General features: G+C 55.1%; 2 protein-coding genes across 17 annotated transcripts in view; one reads left to right on the top strand and one right to left on the bottom strand.

Moving 5' to 3' along the window:
• On the top strand, positions 313 to 3,855 carry DNPH1 (2'-deoxynucleoside 5'-phosphate N-hydrolase 1). 3 transcript variants are annotated; one of them, XM_021098744.1, is made up of 4 exons: positions 313 to 614; positions 3,171 to 3,239; positions 3,403 to 3,513; positions 3,673 to 3,855. In XM_021098744.1, exons 1-4 carry the CDS (start codon positions 335 to 337, stop codon positions 3,819 to 3,821), a joined length of 609 nt encoding a protein of 202 aa, XP_020954403.1. In that variant the 5' UTR covers positions 313 to 334; the 3' UTR covers positions 3,822 to 3,855. The 3 variants fall into 3 exon arrangements, with proteins under 3 accessions (XP_020954403.1, XP_013833409.1, XP_001929323.1); XM_013977955.2 differs by having other exon boundaries at positions 321 to 667; XM_001929288.5 differs by lacking the exon at positions 313 to 614 and adding an exon at positions 728 to 1,205.
• The window catches only part of CUL9 (cullin 9), a 39,407-nt gene continuing 24,690 nt past the window's right edge, over positions 4,245 to 18,961 (bottom strand). For 6 of the 14 annotated variants that reach the window (XR_002345738.1, XR_002345739.1, XR_002345737.1 and 3 more), the window contains 14 exons: positions 13,985 to 14,130; positions 13,733 to 13,862; positions 13,413 to 13,612; positions 12,773 to 13,026; positions 11,456 to 11,801; positions 7,764 to 7,904; positions 7,472 to 7,636; positions 7,208 to 7,371; positions 6,791 to 6,884; positions 6,240 to 6,314; positions 6,037 to 6,147; positions 5,784 to 5,943; positions 4,670 to 5,518; positions 4,245 to 4,590 (listed from right to left, as the gene is read on the bottom strand). Coding sequence is in view for 7 of the 14 variants with exons in the window: in XM_021098741.1 (XP_020954400.1) it covers positions 4,392 to 4,590; positions 4,670 to 4,743; positions 5,385 to 5,518; positions 5,784 to 5,943; positions 6,037 to 6,147; positions 6,240 to 6,314; positions 6,791 to 6,884; positions 7,208 to 7,371; positions 7,472 to 7,636; positions 7,764 to 7,904; positions 11,456 to 11,801; positions 12,773 to 13,026; positions 13,413 to 13,612; positions 13,733 to 13,862; positions 13,985 to 14,130 (2,393 nt within the window). In the remaining 7 variants the exon portion in view is untranslated. Of the gene's footprint in view, positions 4,591 to 4,669; positions 5,519 to 5,783; positions 5,944 to 6,036; positions 6,148 to 6,239; positions 6,315 to 6,790; positions 6,885 to 7,196; positions 7,372 to 7,471; positions 7,637 to 7,763; positions 7,905 to 11,455; positions 11,802 to 12,772; positions 13,027 to 13,412; positions 13,613 to 13,732; positions 13,863 to 13,984; positions 14,131 to 18,961 lie in introns of those variants that run through there. The other 8 variants (XM_013977952.2, XM_021098737.1, XM_001929268.6 and 5 more) reach the window with 4 other exon arrangements.

The raw sequence follows: 18,961 nt of genomic DNA, 5'->3' as shown, positions 1-18,961 counted from the left end.
GGTCACCCTGCAGGAGACCAGACTGTGTAGCAGGAAAGTGGGGAGCCTGTGAGGACGCTGCTGAGAGAGGGAGTGGAGGCTTGGAGGAGGGTGGCTGAGTGGAGGTGGTGGGTGTGTGACCAGGCAGGACCCAGAGGGGGTTTTCCCTGGACAGGCCTCTCCCCATACCCATAGGCTCTGATTTAGCTCCTCGCTGGATAATCGTATCTGCTGCGCGTTTCCTGCGTTGTTTTACAGATTCTAAACCACCAGCACGTGGAAGAAATTGACTACTTGATGATCCTGAGCAGGTAACGCCCCCCCACCCCCAGCGTCTGGCTCCTAAGGATTGACGATGTTAACTCCTGGGGCACCGCGCCCTGTTGCCTACCTCGCCTTGGCCAATCAGGCAATTACTCAAGAGCTGATCCTACACCCTGGGGCGTCCCCCGCCCCCCTCACCTGGCCTTTAAAAATGTTTTCCTTAACCCCAGGGTGGGGTTTTTCATGTTTTGAGGTCCTGCTTAGCGCGGTGCATGATGGCTCCACTTCCCTTCACCACCACGAGGTGGCAGTAAATTGGCTTTTCTGCGTCAGGGGCCAATTTACCAGGATCCAAGGCTGGTTCCTAACAGGTGTGCATGTGAGTCTATGACTGGAGAGGAGCGCCGCTGGAAGCTGTGGTCGGGTAGGACGTAGGGTTTGATGAAGAGTCAAGAATGTCTTCCAGGTCGGGACGGTGGGGGGTGAACAGTTGAGAGGAATGAGTCGCCATCGGCAGAAACGGGCTTTCCTGGGGTGGAGGGCTGCCAGGAGCAGTGGGTGAGATGGGAGGACCTTTCCTCCCGCTTGGACAAGTTAAAGAAGTACCGGGAGTAGGTGAGCTCCCAGCTGTGTCTGCCTAGCGCGCCTTCGTTTCAAAGGTGTGGTCACTCACAGACCCCAGCCGAGCCGGGGGCGGGGCTGGGCCTGGTCACGTGAGGGGGAGGGGGCACAGGGCAGCGTGATGGCCGCAGAGGCGACACCAGTGGTTGGAGCGCTGAAGGGTGGGGATCTCCCGGGGCCCGGGCAGAAGCCCCAACCGGCTCGTCGGGCCTTGTATTTCTGCGGGAGCATCCGTGGAGGACGCGAGGACCAGGCACTGTACGGGCGGATCGTGTCGCGGCTGCGGCGCTTTGGGGCTGTGCTTACGGAACACGTGGCCGCAGCCGAGCTGAGCGCGCGCGGTGAGGCCGCCGGGCGCGGGCCAAGGGGAGGGCGCCGGCGGTGTCGGGTCCGGGCGTTGGCCCCCCTCCTGCTGAGTGCTTCCGGCAGCGCCCCTGCCCGAGAAGGAAAGGGCCCGGGGTCAGATGGCGTGTACGTCGCAATGCACCGGCCCTGTGAGCCCACTCCTCCCATGCAGTTAGTCTCCCCTTTGGTTCCTTTTTGGAGAACTTTCTTGGGCTCTTTCCAGACGCGTTTGTAGGGAGCAGCTGAATGGGAGTGGGCCTCGCCTGGCTGCACATCCCTCCTATAGAGAACGAAGCTCACCTGCCTTTACCCCTCTTTGGCGTGGAGGTATCAGCCCTCCCTCAGACCCGGGGACCCCTGTTCCTGAGACCACCGTCCCTCCCAGGCCCCCTGATTGGGCTGTTACTAATGCATCCTGCTCGTTCTGCTGGGTTGGCTTGGTTTCTGGACAGCTTTCTACTTAGGAAATGGCGCCAGAATTCTTGTACTTCTCAGAAAACCTTAAGTGTTTCCCTTGCCCCATTTAGGGGCAGATTTAGGTTTGTGCGACCTAATGCAGTCCTGAGAAACCTTTTATTTTTGTCCGCACCTGCAGCATATGGAAATTCTCAGGCCAGGGATTGAATCCTACTGGGGAGAGCTGCAGCAATGCAGGATCCTTTAACCCACTACACTGGGCCAGGAAGCAAACCTGCACCTCCACAGAGACCTGAGCTGCTGCAGTCGGATTCCTAACTCACTGTGCCACACAGCGCACTCACAACGTGGGATCTTCATTCAACTGAGCCCCCAGAGAATCCCCACCCCCACCCCAATACCTCTTTAAAAGAGAAAATCACAAAATGGTAAGGGCTTTGGAGTTCCTGTTGTGATTCAGTGATAACCAACCCAGCTGCTACCCATGAAGATGTGGATTCAACCCCTGGCCTGCCTCAGTGGGTTAAGGATCTGGTGTTGCTGTGAGCTGTGGTGTAGGTTGCAGACACTGCTAGGAACTGGTGTTGCTGTGGCTATTGCATAGGCCGCTGGATGCAACTCCAATTTGACAGCAAGCCCTAGAACTTCCAAATACTGCACATGCAGCCCTTAAAAAAAATAATAAAAATTGCTAGGTCTTTGGGAAGGGGCTGTGCCAGCCAGGGACCCTGAGGCTTAAGGTTCCTTGGTTTCAGGGCCTGTCCCCCCTGCCTGGTGGTTCTCCACCTTCACTGAGCTCAGCCATCATGTGAGGGAGCTTGTTGAAAAGGCAGATTCTGGGATAAAGCCTCCAAGGCCATCTGTAGCAAGCTCTCCAGGATTCTGCTCTGACTTGGTGGCTGGGAGCCTGCTCTGCGCCTCGGGGATGACACTGACTCAAGCTGGAGCACTGGGATCCTTGCCCTGTGCCCCCAGCACCTCTCCTGCCTGCCTTCAGGCCACCTGCTGCTGCTGCTGGTTACACTTGGCCTTCAGGCGCTGGTTCTCCGACTTTGTGGGGTGTGATGAGAATCAGCTGGAAGGCTCAGGAAGCAGCCTGGGCTCGGGGCCCCCTGGGTCTTGGTCGTTTGAGCAAGTTCTCAGCTAGATTCTCATGCCTCCCAAAGCTGAAGAGCCTCTGAGGCTCTAGGTGCCTTGGGCGGCCAGTCTCTGGCTGCTGCCTGCCCTCCCCGCACCTGGGATGCCCGTTCCCCTCCTGTCCCCTCTGATGCCTGACCCGCAGTGAGTTCCTGCTTCCCCTTGCCTGGACCACTCCTCTGGCCCTGACCACACGTCCCACCTTGCACAGGACTGCGTTTTTCTTGTGGGCTGTTCCACACCCTCCCTGTTTTCACAGAGCCCTCGTGTTGGGTGGGCCCCTGGCTGTCATCTGTCACGTCTTCCCGCCTTCCCTGAGCAGGGGGATCCTGGGTTGCCAAGGGCCGAGGGGAGTGCTTGAGGAGCAGGGCGGGGCAGGCCCCTGACCAGCTCTGCCTCAACCACAGGAGAGGAGGCTGCTGCGGATGACAGAGCCATCCATGAGCGGGACCTGGCCTGGCTGCAGCAGGCAGATGGTGAGTGGCCCTCCTAACTCCCCTGGGGTGTCAGGTCCCCGGGAACACCCTGGCCTCCCCACCTGGCAGAGACTCCCCAGAGCTCCCTCCTCACCACAGCCAGACTCTGCCATGGCTCCCTTCCCGGCCCGAGGGTGAGCCTTGGTCCCCTCTTTCTTCCCAGTGGTTGTGGCAGAAGTGACCCAGCCCTCTCTGGGTGTCGGCTACGAGCTGGGCCGGGCTATAGCCCTCAACAAACCAGTCCTGTGCCTGTTCCGCCCGCAGTCTGGCCGAGGTGAGCCCTCTCTGCCCTGGATGGACACCCCTTGCTCCCCCAGGTCTCTGAGGACCTGGCCTCTGCTTCCTTGGTGCACTCTGAGTACTTGTTCACCCCGGGGCGGGGGCGGGGAAGCTGGGTGGGGGAGCCACCTTCATCTCCCTCGGCCCTTCCCAGTGCTCTCAGCGATGATCCGGGGAGCTGCCGAGGGCTCGAGGTTCCAGGTGTGGGACTACGATGAGGCAGAGGTGGAGGCCGTGCTGGATCGGTACTTTGAGGCTGATCCTCCCAGGCAGGTGGCCTCCTCCCCAAATCCACCCACTTGACTGAAGTCCAGGTTATTAAATTCCTCTGACCCCACACTCTGCTCCAGTGTGATTCTTGCCTCTTAGTCCCAGGACCAAGTTCAAAGGTATGTTTACGGTTGTTTGTATTGCGGGCAGGGGGTGTCCTCAGTAATACTTCCTAATGCCCTCAAGCTCCCGCCTGGAACATTCAAGCCTTTGGAGGAAGTGAGTCAAGGGGGCAGCCCTTCCTGCCCGTCTCTGAGTCTCTGACATGGGGCCCCTGGCCCTGTTCCACGTGGACGCTCCTCGTTATCGGGATCAGTCCCGGGGTCTGCTGTGGGCTTTCTCTGAGGGTGGCAAAGTCTAGACATCTGAAGAGAACCGTAAAGGAGCAGGAGTGTGCCGGGGGAGGGGGAGGGAGGGGGGGTTGAATCGGCCCTTCGTGGACACCGGCCAGCCTGCTTCCAGAGAATATATGAAAAAAGTTTATTGAGTAAACAGAAGGCCCCCCGGAGATGGGGAAAGGGCGCCGGGGCTCTGGTCCCCGGGAACACCCTGGCCTCCCCACCTAGCAGAGACTCCCCCTGCATCCTTCCTGCCCCCTGCCCCTCAGTCATAGGCCTCATCATCTTCTTCCTCGTCGCCGAAGAAGAAAGTCTCTCGGTCCAGGTTTTCAGACTCCTCATCATAGGAGAAGCTGTCATTGTCCAGCTCCTCCTCAAACTCATCCTGCTGCCACTCGGGCACGTCATCCTCCTCGTCGTCTTCCTCTTCCTCATCCCCCTCCAGCCCCGAGGAGCCCTGTGGCCTAGGAGAGGGCCAGGCTCAGCCCCGCAGGCCACTCGGCGTCCCCCCTCCATGTCTGGCCCCCCGGCCCCCGCACTCACTGACTGCCGGGAACGTTGGATCCTTTCACCTCCCGGGCCTCTAGCGATGGACTCTGGAGGCCAACCCTGAAGTCCTGGCAAGGACACGGGGATGTGGCAGCAGGAGGGGAGGGGGTGCTGTGCCTCTGTGCCCAGCATTCCTTCAGCCAGCGTTCCCTGAGGGCCTGCGAGGCGCTGAGCCCCAGCCAGGCTGCTCCCGCCGCCTCCCCCGCTCAGCACAGCTCCCCACCAAGCACTGCCCCTGTGGACTGACTCGAGGTGGGCTCCAGGGACCCAGGAGATGCTGGTGAAGCACCACCCCCGGGCTTACGTGTATGTTCGTGCCTTTCCTGCGTGAGTTACTTACCAGTGTGTAAGCTCCCTGAGGGCAGAACTCCTAATTTAGACTTAACAGCAGTGTCTTAGAGCTGAGAGAACCTCAGAGATCCCTTACTCTGCTGGATCCCAATCCCCCAGCCCCGACTCCTAGGATTCTGAATCCACATCTGGGAAGTATCTCCTGGAAAAATTCCCCAGATGATTCTGGGGAGCAACCACCTGACCTAACACCCTCAATCTGGGCTGATTCCTTCACCCTGTAGGGAATGCCAGCCTGGTGGTTAAAGGGCAGGCTGGCTTGGGAGCCGCGCACGCCCAGTCTCCTAACACCCACTTGCCCTCCTTCCTTCGGGACCCCCAGGGCAGGAGGCTGCAGGGGCGGGGGAGAGGCGGCTACCTGGGTGGAGTGCTGCAGGATGGCGAGCATCCTCTCCTGGATCCGCCGCAGCAGCTCCAGGCCCGTGTTGAGGTGCTCAGCCCGCAGCAGGCGCAGCGATGAGGCCAGGTCCCTGCAGCGCAGCAGCGTCTCCTCTGCAGAGGGGGCAGAGCACCAGGGCTCCCTCCCTTCCCAACAGACTCATCCTGGATGCCTCCTGCGGCCCTGGCCCTCCCTGATCGACCAGGGCTCCCAGTCTAGTGGTGGGGACAGGCTGTACTCAAACAAAGGTCAGGCGAGGAGCTGTGTACTTTATACTTATAATCTGAACCTTAAAAGGCCGAGAGCAGGATGGCTACAAAGAACAGGAAGCATGAGGGGCCAGAGTGGAGGTGGGCAGCTGGGGGCTGGGTCACCCACCTTCATGTTCAGGTCCAGGGGTGCTGGGGGAGAGGGCCTCACCAAGGAGGATCTGCAGGGCGTTGGTGTGCAGCTCCAGGGTCTCCGTCTGCTGCTCCACCACGTCCACGTGCTCCGTGTCCTGGTTGTAGAAGCTGTACACGCAGGCATAGGCCAGCACCTGGGGAGCCCGGCCCCGTTAGGCTGAGGCTGCCACCCGCCCGCCGCCCCCTCCTTCCCTCCGCCCAGGCCTGGGAGCACCCCCACCCGCCACCTTTCGAGCCTGCTCCAGACCCCGGCAGGCGTCGCTGAGGAAGGTGAAGCATTTGGGTGGGGGCACCTCGTGGATGGCAGACACGCGGTTCCGCAAGTTCACAGCAAACTCCTGTGGGGGAGGCAGGATCCCCCAGTCAGCACACGTCCCACTCGGGCCCCTGCCCACCATCCAGCCCAGGCCTCCGGCCCCTCCCCGCTCACCCGGGCCTGGTGATGGAAAGTACACCTCTCATTATAGTCCTGGAACCGCTTCTCCTGGCGAGCTGCTTTGCTTACCTGGTGAAGACATGGTGAGGGGCCTGGTGGGTGCTGGGCAGGACAGGGTGGGGCTGGGAAGCAGGCCAGCCACCATGCACGGAGGCCTTCTGACCCCTTACCCACAGTTCTTCATCTGAGTCTCAGAACTCGGAGATCATCATCCCCTTTTACAGATGCGGGCGCCGAGGTCAGGACACACTGACTGCTCAGTGAGCCAGGCTCCAGCTCAGTCCTGGCTCCACTCTGGTGCCTTCTGCGAGTGCCCAACACAACACCCTCTCCTCCCGGCCTCCCTGAGCTCCCTGGGAGTGAGACGGCTGACCCAGGGCTGAAGGTCCCAGCACCTGTAGGCCCAGGTGGCTTCTATCTTGTCCCCACTGAGTCCTCGTCCCAACAGCTGCTCGGCTGCTCCCCACACTGCTCTCTTGGCCCAGGGCCGGGCAGCAGCATCCCCTCATGACTGCCCCGGGCCTTGTCCGCCCCCGGCCCCTTACCATGGCGGAGCAGTTGTAATAGTCTTTGTGATTTGGCTTCCAGGACTTGAGGCAGCGCCAGCAGAATCCATGGTTGCATTTGGCACAAGTCATGCTATGGAGGAAGCTAGCTGGTCAGGGGTTCCTGCCTCTGGCCAGGGCCACGCCAGGAATGCCAAGGGCCTGGCATTCCCACTCAGACACCCCAGCCCCTCCCCTGTCCTCACAGTCTCAACCTTACTGGTCCCTCCTGCCCAGCCCTGGCTTCGGCAGTGCCGCCCAGAGCGAAGACTGAAAAGGGGGGGAAGGACACTCAGATCCAGGAATGGTTCCAGAGGGTGACTGCATGATGGCCCTCGATTGCTGAGCTCTCTGGTAAGCCTCCCCCCACCACACCCACCTCCCACCTCTCCGGTGCCCACAGTACCCCCTTCTTACTGCAGACACCCCTCGTTCTTCTCAATGGGAGCCTGGCAGCTGGGACAGCGCTTGGAGATGAGCTTGGCCAGATGCTTGCTCTGGGCCTCTACACTCATGCCATCGTAGTAGCCGCCGTCATCCACCCACTGAGACATGTGGCCACAGCTGGCAGGGTAGTGGGCCTGGGGTGGGAGGGGCAGTGAGGATGCAGCCGAGCCCCTGCGTGGGGGTTGGGGGTGGGGATGGGGCCAAGCGGGTGTGGCGGGGAGGAGTGGGCACCACCTCAGGGAAGCTGCAGTTGAAGCAGGAGGCCCAGCCACACTTGGAGCAAGTGGTTCCACAGCCCAGGCCCTGGCGGCACAGGATGCGGTCGCAGCCCTGGGGGTTGGTGCACCACGTCAGGTTGGAGCAGCTCTCCACGTAGCCACGCAGGAGGGCTTTCTCGTACTGGGGAGACACAGGAGCCACCCGGTGAGGGCCTCGCTCTCGGGGTCTCACACCTCCAGGCCCCCCCGCACCCTGGCATCAGCTGCTCCTGGCGTCTGTGTGCTCGAGCCCCCCAAGGAGGGGCTACCTTGGAGATGACTTCGGGCGAGGAGACGATGGAACGGATGAAGGCTCCCGTGGGCTGGGCAGGGCAGTCGGCGATGGGGCAGGTGCAGTGCAGCACAAGGTTCTGCTCAATTCGAGTCGTCAGGTACTCGTTCCAGCAAGACTGGGAGAGACACGGCAGCGGCCGCTCAGGGGCAGCCTGAGCGTGACTGACCTGGCTCTGTTCCCCAGCAGCATGGGGAACAAGCCTGCTTCTAGAAGCATCAACCTCAAAGCTGACCCTCGCCTTTCCAGCTCCCATGGGTTTTCCTGAGATGAACCCAAATTACTGCTCAGCTCGAGGATGTGGGGGCGCCAGTAATGAACTGTTGTAGCTATGGTTGGGGTGGATGTGAAGGGAACCGTAGAGAGCATCAGCAAAAAGAGAGAGGACTCGGGGTCTAAGAAGGACCTGGAGAGAGAGAGAAGGTCAGAGAGGAAGGAGGCCGGGGACTGCACCGCGGCTGGGGCCTCACCTCCTGCTCCCGCCTCCCCAGACTCAGCTTCCCCCGCTGCAATCAAAAGTCCTAATCAAGCCCCCAGTCACCAGTGCTAGAGCCCTCGAATCCTTTTCTCAATGCCCTGTCACTGCCCCACCCTAAACCGGGCCCCTAGACTGCTGCTGGAGCCTGTCTTGCCTCCCAGTGCCGTCTACACAGTACAGCACCTGAGCCCCTAAAAGCCTCCGCCAACAAGAGCCTCTGTCAACAAGAGCGCACTGCCCAGGACAGAGCTTCCCAGAATGATGCCTCTAAACCCCAGGAGGGTGCTCAGTCCAGGTGAGTAGGAAGCAAGTTACTGGATTATATTCACTCAGAACCCTTCCTCACAGTGAAACAAGCCCAGATAAATTAGTTGAATGCAAGATTCTTGCATTTGGACATTATGCAAGGGAATTTCCTCCAGCTTCAGGCACCCACGCTTGCAGGCACACGGGCAAGCCCGGGCCCCTCACAGCCTGGAGTGGGAGCACTGCCCTGTGGGACCACGGCCAATGGCTCAGTTTGGAGCCTGCTCCACTCCCCCAAGGAGCCCCTGGGCTTCGGGCGTGCCCTGAGCTTACTATCCCCGCCGCCCGGCCCCAATGCCTGCTCCTTCCCTCTGCCACTCCAGCCTCACCCTGGGAAGCTGCCTCCAGCTGCTCCAGACCCCAGGACTGCCCGTCTGATGGCTCCTGCACGGCCACTGGTGCCGCTCAGCTGTGACTTATTCCATCAGCCTGATCTTCCCTGTCCCATTTTCCAGCTCCCTGTGGCTTCCTCTCTACAGGGTGCAGGTGCCCCACGCTTGGTGCCCTGGGGCTGGCCCTCTCTCCCTGGGTGATGCCATTTAACTCCAGATTCCAAAGTCTACTCGCCCCCTGCCAGTCCTACACACGGGTCCAACAGAGCAGCTCCCACTGAACTTGGCCAAACGGACTCAACTTCCCCTCAAAAGCTCGCCTCCACCACAGCCCTCACACCTCCCTCAGCTCAGCGCGAGCTAACACGCCTCGCTCGGGTCAAACACCAGGAACTGTCCTCCAAGTCATCTCCCCCCTTTGCCGTCCCCAGGCCCAACCGCACCACCTTTTGCCTCTTTGTGCAACAGTCTCCGAACTGGTATCCCCATGTCCACTCTTGTTCCACCCAAGCCTTTTCTCTACCCAAAGTGATCTTTTCAAAAATGGGAATCAGATCACATCACAGCCTGGCTTAAACCCCAGGGCTTCCGGGAAAGGCCCCTACCCGCCTCCCCTTCCACTGTCCCACCACTTCCCCAGGCTCTAGCCTCCAGCTCAGCTTCTTTGCACTTACCGTCCCCCTCTGTCTGCCACACTCTAACTCCCAGACGTCACCTCCTGACACTGGCCTTCCAGGTCCAAAGTCCCTGAGGAACCAAACCCCTCACCCCACTCCTAACCTCGGGCACCTCGTATTTTCTTCCCTGCACTTGTAAGAGCAGAGGGAGAGCTCTGGGGTAAAACTGCCAAATTCTGACTCCTGACCAAACGGCCTCTCCTCTGAGGGCCTCCCGCTGCCGTCTGTGAAGCAGGGAAGTTAAAGGACCCACCGCACAGACCTGTTATGGGAATTAAGCAGCGTGATGCATGTAAAAACAGCACAGTGGCCCAGAGGGCGTCCCCATGCACGTTTGCTGCTGCGGCTGTCACTAGCTCTCAGGTCACTTCGTGCTGGGCTTCCCCCTCCCTCACAGTAAGCCCATGGCAAGGATTAGCTGCCCAAGAATGTGAACTTGGAAAAAATTAAGAACCTGGAAAAAGGGAGCAAAGGCAAACTATGTGAGAAGAGTAACCTGAAGCCGAGCAGAGGGAAGGGAAGCAGACAGAAGTACAGGCACACGCGCATGCAAACGCCCACGGGCCAGGTCACCCACCACTGGGGCGCACTGCTGGGAGAGGCGGCTAGGATTCGGGGCAACGGGGCACGCGTCCTGCTAAGCGGATGGGGTTGGGCTTGGGCTTGGCACCGCTTCCGAGCTGTAAGGCAGGAAGACGAGGCACTGGGCACATGGCCTCCTGCCTCTGAGCGCCACTCACACCCCAGTGCAGCCGCCTCTGCCTCAGCTTCTCAGACCTCCCTCTGCTTTTGTGCTATTCTCTGGTTTAAACCATTCCTTTTTATTTTTATATTAAATGATGGCATGTATGATAGAAGAAGTGGTGTTCTGGAATAAATAGCCTTGAATGGCGATGACCAGGCATTCCCCAGGTGGATGACACATCTCGTTTATAAAGTGCCACTATGCATATTCTGTATGTGTATTGTCCAGCCAGCCAGCCAGCTGTACTTCTCAAATTTGGCTGAACACTGGAATCACCTGAGGAGTTTTTAAAACTCCAGATGCCCGAGTTTCATGTCCAGAGATTCTGATTTAATTGGTCTGAGGCATGGAGTTCCCTTGAGGCACAGCAAGTTAAGAATCCCTTGGGTCGCTGCTGTGGCTTGAGTTCAATCCCTGGGCCAGGAACTCCACAAGCTACAGATGTGGCAAAAGAGAAAACTGTGTAGGTGACAGCTTGAGCAGCAGGGTTTTGGGTTTTTTTTAGGGCTGCACCCATGGCTTATGAAGGTTCCCAGGCTAGTGGTCAAATGAGAGTTGCAGCTGCTGGCCTACACCACAGCTACAGCCATGCCAGATCCCAGCCACATCTGCCACCTATGCCATAGCTTGTGGCAATGCCAGATCCTTAACCCACTGAGCAAGGTCAGGGATTGAACCTGCATCCTCATGGAGACCATCTCTGGTTCTTAACCTGCTGAGCTACGACAGGCAGGCTGGACTTTTTCTTTTGGCCACACCTGAGGCATACCGAAGTTCCCCAGCCAGGAATCAAACTGAAGCCACAGCCGTAATGATGTCAGGTCCTTAACTTGCTGGGCTATTAGGGAACTCCCAGAGCATCAGGATTTTTTAAAGCTCCCAGAGTTTGGAATATACAGCAAAGTTTGAGAACAACTGACACACACCGCCAGATCCTAACAACCACCCTTCAGAGTCAAGTCAGGTGGTATCACTAACCAATAACAAAACCAGTTTTTAAGAAGGACTGAGTGACTCATCCAACATCACCTAGGATGGGAAATGGCAGTGCTGGGGCTGGAGCCCAGAGGTCCCCAGGGAACTGTGTCACGGGGAGAGCCAAGGGCGGGAGGGCAGCTGGCAGGGCCTTACCTTACAGCAGTAGTGCCTGCAGCAGAGGGCCGGCAAGTCGTCCTCAGGCTCCAGGGGGCTGACGCAGACAGGGCAGTGGTCGGGGCGTGCGGGGGCGGGCTGGGCCTGGGGGACGCACAGCCCAGCCGCCAGCAGCAGCGGCTCCGGGTTGTCGCTGTAGTTCTGCAGCAGCTGTTCGGCACCCCAGTGGGAATGAGCCAGAAGGTGCTGAGCCACATCGGGGTCCAGGTTCAGCGTCTCCTGCACCTGCCGCACGGTCTGCTCCATCAGCCCTTCCACCTCCTGGGGGCTCATGGTGCGGCCTGCAGGCAGCTGTAGGGATGCCAAGGCAGCCACAGCTTCCGGGCTTGGGACAGAGGGTTAGGGTCAGTCTGCCTGCCCTGCTTATCCACCTGCTAGCCGAGCCCCACCCTGGCCCCTGGTCCCCACTTGTGCACCCCCGCCCGCACTTGCTCAGTCAGCCTCAGGACAACCATCCACCAACCCATCAGAGCACAGCCTCCGTGGAAGCACTCGTGGGGGTGGGGGTTGGGGTGGCTGTCACAGTGACTAGGGGTACCACAGGCACCAAATGGGCCCAGGTCAGGATGCTAGTGACCTGCGATGTATGGGACAATCCTGCGGTCGGTCCCACCATAATGCCACCAGCACGCCTGCTGAGAAACAGCCAAAAGCCTTACTCCTCAAAGTGTGGTCAGTGGACCATCAGCAGACATGTCACAGGGAGCACTACTGAATTTGAAACGTGTGTGAACGTGGACGTTTGAGAGAGATTACTCTAGAGAGCTCACTTTACACACAGTGCAAACAGCAGGCATAAAAATAGAGTCTTAACAACTGGTGAACAGGAACTGACGGAGAAAGCACTAGGGAGGCAGCAACCTGGGGGCACCCTATGGCCAACTCCTCCACAGACCTGACTTCTTGGTAACTCGAGTCTGGATGTCAGACTGAGCAGAGTGCACTGTCACACTCAGTACAAGCTGCATAGTATTTCCATTTTGCCCAGAATGAACGACACCCAGAAAGGAGCTTCTGTGACTGAGTCCCTTGTCTGAGGGCTGGCTTTAGGAAGATGGGGACAGCAAGGCCCCTGATGAGGAAAGAAGCAAAGAAAGGGGTGATGGCATTGAGGGGCAGGGATGAGGACCAGCAAAGTGGGGGCAATAGCAGGGAAAGGGAAAACGGGGCTAGAGAAAGAAATGAAGTGTTTTTCCACTGGGAGCCTGGCTTTGGTGTGCGAGCCCTCCCGGGTCACTGCAGTGCCGTCTGTCCTGGGGAGCCCTGCAGCAGGGGGACAGGGCTAGGGGTGGCTACCTAGGCTTGGAGCTCTCCACGCAGGTCTGGCTGCCAGAGAAGGGGACCTCTGCCTGACCCCGGCAGGGCCCCGCAGGCTCTGGAGCGGCATACATCAGGACCTGGGGCCGGTCATCCCGCCGCTCCACGTAGCCCTGGCCCAGGAGGTGCAGGATGCAGGAGAGAACATCCGAGCTGCTACAGGCCACGCCGCCGGCCACAGCGCGGCCCAGGCTGCCAGGGGGATTGGGACCCTTGCGCCAGGCCTCCAGCACCTGCCCGGGAGGAGAGGAAACAGCCCTGCCTCAGTTCAAGGCCCGGCTCTGCCACTGACTAGCTGTGTGACCACGGATTAGTTACCAACTCTCTCACAGCTCATTTTTCTTATCTGTCAAATAGGGATAATAATGAAGATGATAATAATAATGCCACTATTTCATAGGATTTTATGCAGATTAAATGACTTCATTGTGTAAACTCTTAGAACAGGGCCTGGCACCCGGTCAGTACTCATGTTGGGTCTCTACCTTCAGGAATAGAAAACCCAGACGGAAACCATCGTACTGAGAGCATTTACCGTCCCGGTGACGACCGCCGGTTCCAGCCCCCAACCCCAAGCATGACACCCCCTCCCCTTCCATCACAGCCCCCCTCTGCCTACCAGGCAAACCAGCTGGTCAATGTGGAGGCCCTTTTCCCCGTGGGCTTTGAGGATACGGACAAGAAGACAGCTCAGGAGGTTCCTCTTCTGCTCCAGGGTCCGGCCCTCATCCTTCTCCACATTCAGGTACATCTGGGCCGGGAGCAGCCACAGGGGCTCCCCCTGGGCCTGGAGCCCAGGCTCACGGAGCTGCACCACACCTGGAACCCACTCCCGGTCAGGGTCCAAGGAGGGGAAGGGCCAGATGGGTGGGGGCGAAGGGGACCCCGTTCATTCCCTCACTGCCCCCACCTAGAGAGCCCCACCCCCCTGGGACCTACCCCCGTGAGGAAAATCCTGAGCCTCCTGCAGGGTCAAAGGGCCGCTGTCCGTGGTGAGGGGCAGAAGTGCCTGGAGCAGCAGCTCTGGGCTGAGGTCAGACTTCTTCAGCAAGGCCTCTACCGACACCTCCTGGTCAGGAGAAACAGGGCCAGTGAGGAGTAGACAGTCCCGGGAAAAGGAAGTAAGAGGGCTGATGGAAGGAGGAACAGAGACAGACAAGGGGGAGGAGACAGTGGGAGGAGCTGAGGCACCTCTGTCTGATTGAAATTCAATAGCAGCCACATCTGTACAGTGGACACATGCAGCGTCTGGTCCCCAAACTGCAGCTCAGCCCGGCCCAGCCACGTCCACTGCAGTCGCCGATGTGGCCCCACATCCAGGACGGGATGGTTCTGACCTGGGAAAGTGTGGAAGAAAATAGGTGGAGGCAGAGTAGGGACACAAGGAGCCAGGGGTGAGGCGGGGGTGCCACACACCAAGCTTTGCTACTCTCTGCAGGGAGCAGGGCCCCACATTCACAGACACAGACATGCCTCGGCCAGCATTCAGCGCTCAGCCTCCTGTGTCTGCACACGGACCCAGGAGCCCACCCTGTGCCGAGCCCAGAAGGCTCCACAGAAGAAACACCAGAGGGGAGAGCTGGGTTTGGCTCCCGGGGAGATGACATTTTATTTAAGACCCACTTGGCTGAGTCTCCTCCTCCTGCGAGCCTGGGACATTTGCTCAGACTAGAAATAAGGATGCAAAGGGAGATGGCATCAAAAAGGACCAGCCTAAAAGGTGCTCTCTGGCCAAAGGTGGGACCACATTCTCAAGAAAATAATGCCTGTGATGGACTGAAACACATAAAATATTTTAACAGCCATGGGTTCATGATGAAATACTAAAAACAAACTCACTGGTCATCTTTTGAGGAAGCTAGAGAACCAACGATTAAAAATAAGGGGGAGGAGAAAAGAATCAAGCCATTTTTGAATTAACAGTACTTCAGCATAATTAAAAGGTTGAGGAGAGGGGAGTTCCCTTCATGGCTCCGCGGTTAACGATCCCAACTAGGATCCACGAGGATGCAGGTTCCATCCCTGGCCTCGCTCAGTAGGTTAAGGATCCGGTGTTGCCATGAGCTATGCTGTAGGTCGCAGATGCGGCTCGGATCTGGCATCGCTGTGGCTGTGGTGTAGACCCGCAGCTGTAGCTCTGATTTGACCCTTAGCCAGGGAAGTTCCATATGCTGCAGGGGTGGCCCTAAAAAGTTAAAAAGTTGAGAAGAGGAAGTTGTCCTTTATAGAGAAGGTGTTCCAGCTGACACATGGAGAAGGAGTGACAAAAATACCTCACTCATGGATGTGCCTAGTGAAGAGCTGATGGGAAACTATGCATCATGTATAGATTTCACAAATACTGAAATCCACAGATCCCCCTGAACATCACAGAGACAGAGAGCCCCCTGGTGGAAGTACGGGATACCACCTACGGAGTGTTCCTGCAGGAGAAACCAACCCTGAATCTCAGTGAGTTCCTACATCTAAATATCCGTCTTCAGGAAAAAAGGAGACAGAGGACCGGGCTAGAGGACACCACGCAGATGCAATCAGCCAAGTCCAGCCTGTGGACAAAGCTATATGCACAGCTCTATTTGGCAAACCACCTCATTTCCTCTGCAAACGGATGGGAAGAGGAGAGAGAACTCATCAAATGCAATGAGTGGGCTTTGTCTGGAAACTTGAGGCAAAAAAACCCTAACTTTAAAAGCTCAAGGCAATTAGGGAACTATGAATACTGACTCTGTATCTGACAATATTAAGAACAGTTATTAACTTCTGTAAGTTTGACAATTTTAGCGCCCTTACTTAAAAAAAAAAGTCCTTACCTTTTCAACTTGAGGGCTGGGGAAAGTGGGTGGGGACAGATGAGGCAAGACTGGCCATTAACTAATATACGTAGGTATATTGGAGTTTATCTGTCTACTTTTGTGTGTCTAAATTTATTTTCATAAGAAAACTTTTTAAATGAGGGTGAGAATAATCCATTTCTGAAATAAAAACTGATAAAAGTTTTCCAACAATAGTCCATCTATGAAGAAACTTCTAACATATGTACTTTAGGAATAAAATTGAACTCAGAAAGAAGGATTAAAATACAAAAGGAACGGTTATTAAAGCAATGATGGCAAATCCAAACTAAATAAGATAATAACAACTAGTTGGGAGATAATAAAAGATAATTCTAAAATACTGAACAGGGAGTTCCCATTGTGACACAGAGGAAAGGAATCCGACTAGTAACAAGGTTGAACAAGGTTGCAGGTTCAATCCCTGGCCTCACTCAGTGGGTTAAGGATCTGGCACTGCCATGAGCTGTGGTATAGGTCGCAGACGAGGTTCAGATCTGGCATTGATGTGGCTGTAGGCCAGCAGCTGTAGCTCCGATTAGACCCCTAGCCTGGGAACCTCCATATGTCACAGGTGTGGCCCTAAAAAGCAAAAACATAAATAAAAAATAAATACTGAACTTGTAACAAAGAAGATGGAAGTTAGAGCTAAGATTGTCTATATAAGCACACTGCTGTGCATATATTCAGACAGAACTATAATTTGAAAAGACACATGCACCCTACATTCATAGCAACACTATTCACGATGGCCAAGACAAGAAAACAACCTAAGTGTCCATCAACAGATGAATGGATAAAGATGTGGTATATATATACAATGGAATATTACCACAATACTCTACATTAACTTTCAGTTTAAAACAATGGTTTTTTAAAAAGGGGAGTGTGGAGTTCCTGCTGTGACTCAAGAGGACTAGTGGAGGGTCTGCAGCACCAGGACACAGGTTCAATCCCCCACCCAGCATTTTTTAAAGTAATAAATTTAGTGTTATAGGATCTGGCATTGCTGCAACTGCAGCATAGGTCACAACAGTGGCTCTGGTCTGATCCCTGGCACAGGAACTCTATAAGCTGCAGGGTGGCCAAAACAAACAAACAAAAAAAAAGCAGCAGTCAGAGGGGAATTATTAGATTGATTAAAAAACAAATTCTAGGAGTTCCTGTCATCGTGCAGCGGAACCACGAAATTGTGAGTTTGATCCCTGGCCTCGCTCAGTGGGTTAAAGATCTGGTGTTGCTGAGAGCTGTGGTATAGGTCACAGATGCGGCTCGGATCTGGCTTTGCTGTGGCTGTGGTGTAGGGCCAGCAGCAACAGCTCCAATTAGACTCCTAGCGTGGGAACCTCCACGTGCTGCGGGTGCAGCCCTAAAAAGACAAAAGGTAAAAATAAAAACACAAATTCTAGGTGTTTACAAGACACATGCCTGGAGTTCCCACTGTGGCTCAGTGGCTTAGGAACCCGACTAGTATCCATGAGGATGTGGGTTCGATACCTGGCCTTGCTCGGTGGATCAAGGATCCAGCGTCGCCATGAGCTGTGGTCACAGACACTGCTCAGATCTGGCTTTGCTGTTAGGTTTGCACATTTCCTCATGGTTAGATTGAATTTATGCATTCCTGGCTAGAATACTAAGTGATATTGCACAGCTCTCAGAGTATTACATCTGGAAGCATATGATTACTATCTGCCCCTCTGCCAGGAGCTGTGGTATAGGTCACAGAGTGGCTCAGATCCCGAGTTGCTGTGGCTGTAGTGTAGGCTGGCAGCTGCAGACTGTAGCTCTGATTCAACCCTGGCAACTTCCATATGCCACAGGTATAGCCCTAAAAAAAGCAAAGAAAAAAAAAATGCCTAAAATATAAGAGTACAGCAAAGTTAAAAGTGGAGAAATTCTGATGAGAGTAAAATAGTGGCATGTTTTAAAATATATTGCCAAGCTGTGGTTAATGAATCCGACTAGGAACCATGAGGTTGCAGGGTCGATCCCTGGCCTTGCTCAGTGGGTTAAAGATCCGGCGTTGCCATGAGCTGTGGTGCAGGTCGAAGATGCCGCTCGGATCTCGCGTTGCTGTGGCTCTGGCGAAGGCCGGTGGCTACAGCTCCGATTAGACCCCTAGCCTGGGAAACTCCATATGCCAAGGGAGCGGCCCTAGAAATGGCAAAAAGACAAAAATAAATTAATTAATTAAATATATTGCCAATAGATTGCTTATTAATAGTAGCAAGGGAAAAAATACTAACTATACAGTGGAGAAATCAAATAACCTAACCATTTCAAAATTAACATCACAAATGAGGGGCAGATAGTAATCATTATCATTGGCTTCCAGATGTAATACTCTTGAGAAACGTGCAGTATCACTTAGTATTTCAGCAAGGACGGCATAAATTCAGTCTAATCATGAGGAGATGTACAAACTTAAAATGAGGAACTACTTGGGAAATGTTAAAGGACCATATTCTCCCAAAATGTCAATGTCATAAAAGACAAAAGAAAGGTCAAGGAATTGTTCCAGACTAAAGGAAAGACAGGACAACTAAACATAACAGGTGCTGCTGGACTGGATCCTATCCTAACTTAAAAAAAAAAATTATGGAGTTAATTGACAAAATTTGAATATGGAAAGTACATTTAAAAGGATTATATGAATGTGAATTTTTCTGTGTGTATGTCTTTTGTCTTTTTAGGGCTGCAACTGCAGCATATGGACGTTCCCAGGCTAGGGGTCTAATGGGAGATGTAGCTGCTGGCCTACGCCAGAGACACAGCAACCCCAGGTCTGAGCCGCGTCTGCGACCTACACCACAACTCACGGCAACGCCAGATCCTCAACCCACTGCGCAAGGCCAGGGATCGGACCCGCAACCTCATGGTTCCTAGTTGGATTCATTTCCGGTACACCATGATGGGAACTCCTGAATGTCAAATTTTTTTAAGTAATAAATGTACTATGGTTTTATAAGAGAATACTTTATTCTTAGGAAATTTATATTAAAGTATTTAGAGCCCGAGGGCAAGCATATATGCAATGGTTCAGGAAAAAAAAGTATACAAACACACATACATCCACACATATACATATGTATATGTATACAAAAAGCAAATGATAAAAGCAAATGGAGCAAAATTTAATAAAAGGTAAACTTGGATAAAGAGTATATAAGTATTCTCTGTATTATTATAATTTTTCTGTAAATTTGAAATTATTTCCAAATAAAAACATTTTTAACTAAAAGGATAACTGAATTTTACACTTAAAATGGTTGACATGGCAAATTTTATGCTATTCATGTTTTACCACAATAAGAGACCTAACAGAATGATCAATAAA

Source organism: Sus scrofa, chromosome 7 (assembly GCF_000003025.6).
Source record: "Sus scrofa isolate TJ Tabasco breed Duroc chromosome 7, Sscrofa11.1, whole genome shotgun sequence".
Classification (NCBI taxonomy): domain Eukaryota; kingdom Metazoa; phylum Chordata; class Mammalia; order Artiodactyla; family Suidae; genus Sus; species Sus scrofa.
The sequence above is the reverse complement of the archived record's forward strand: the minus strand, read 5'-3'. Positions and strand labels throughout refer to the sequence as shown.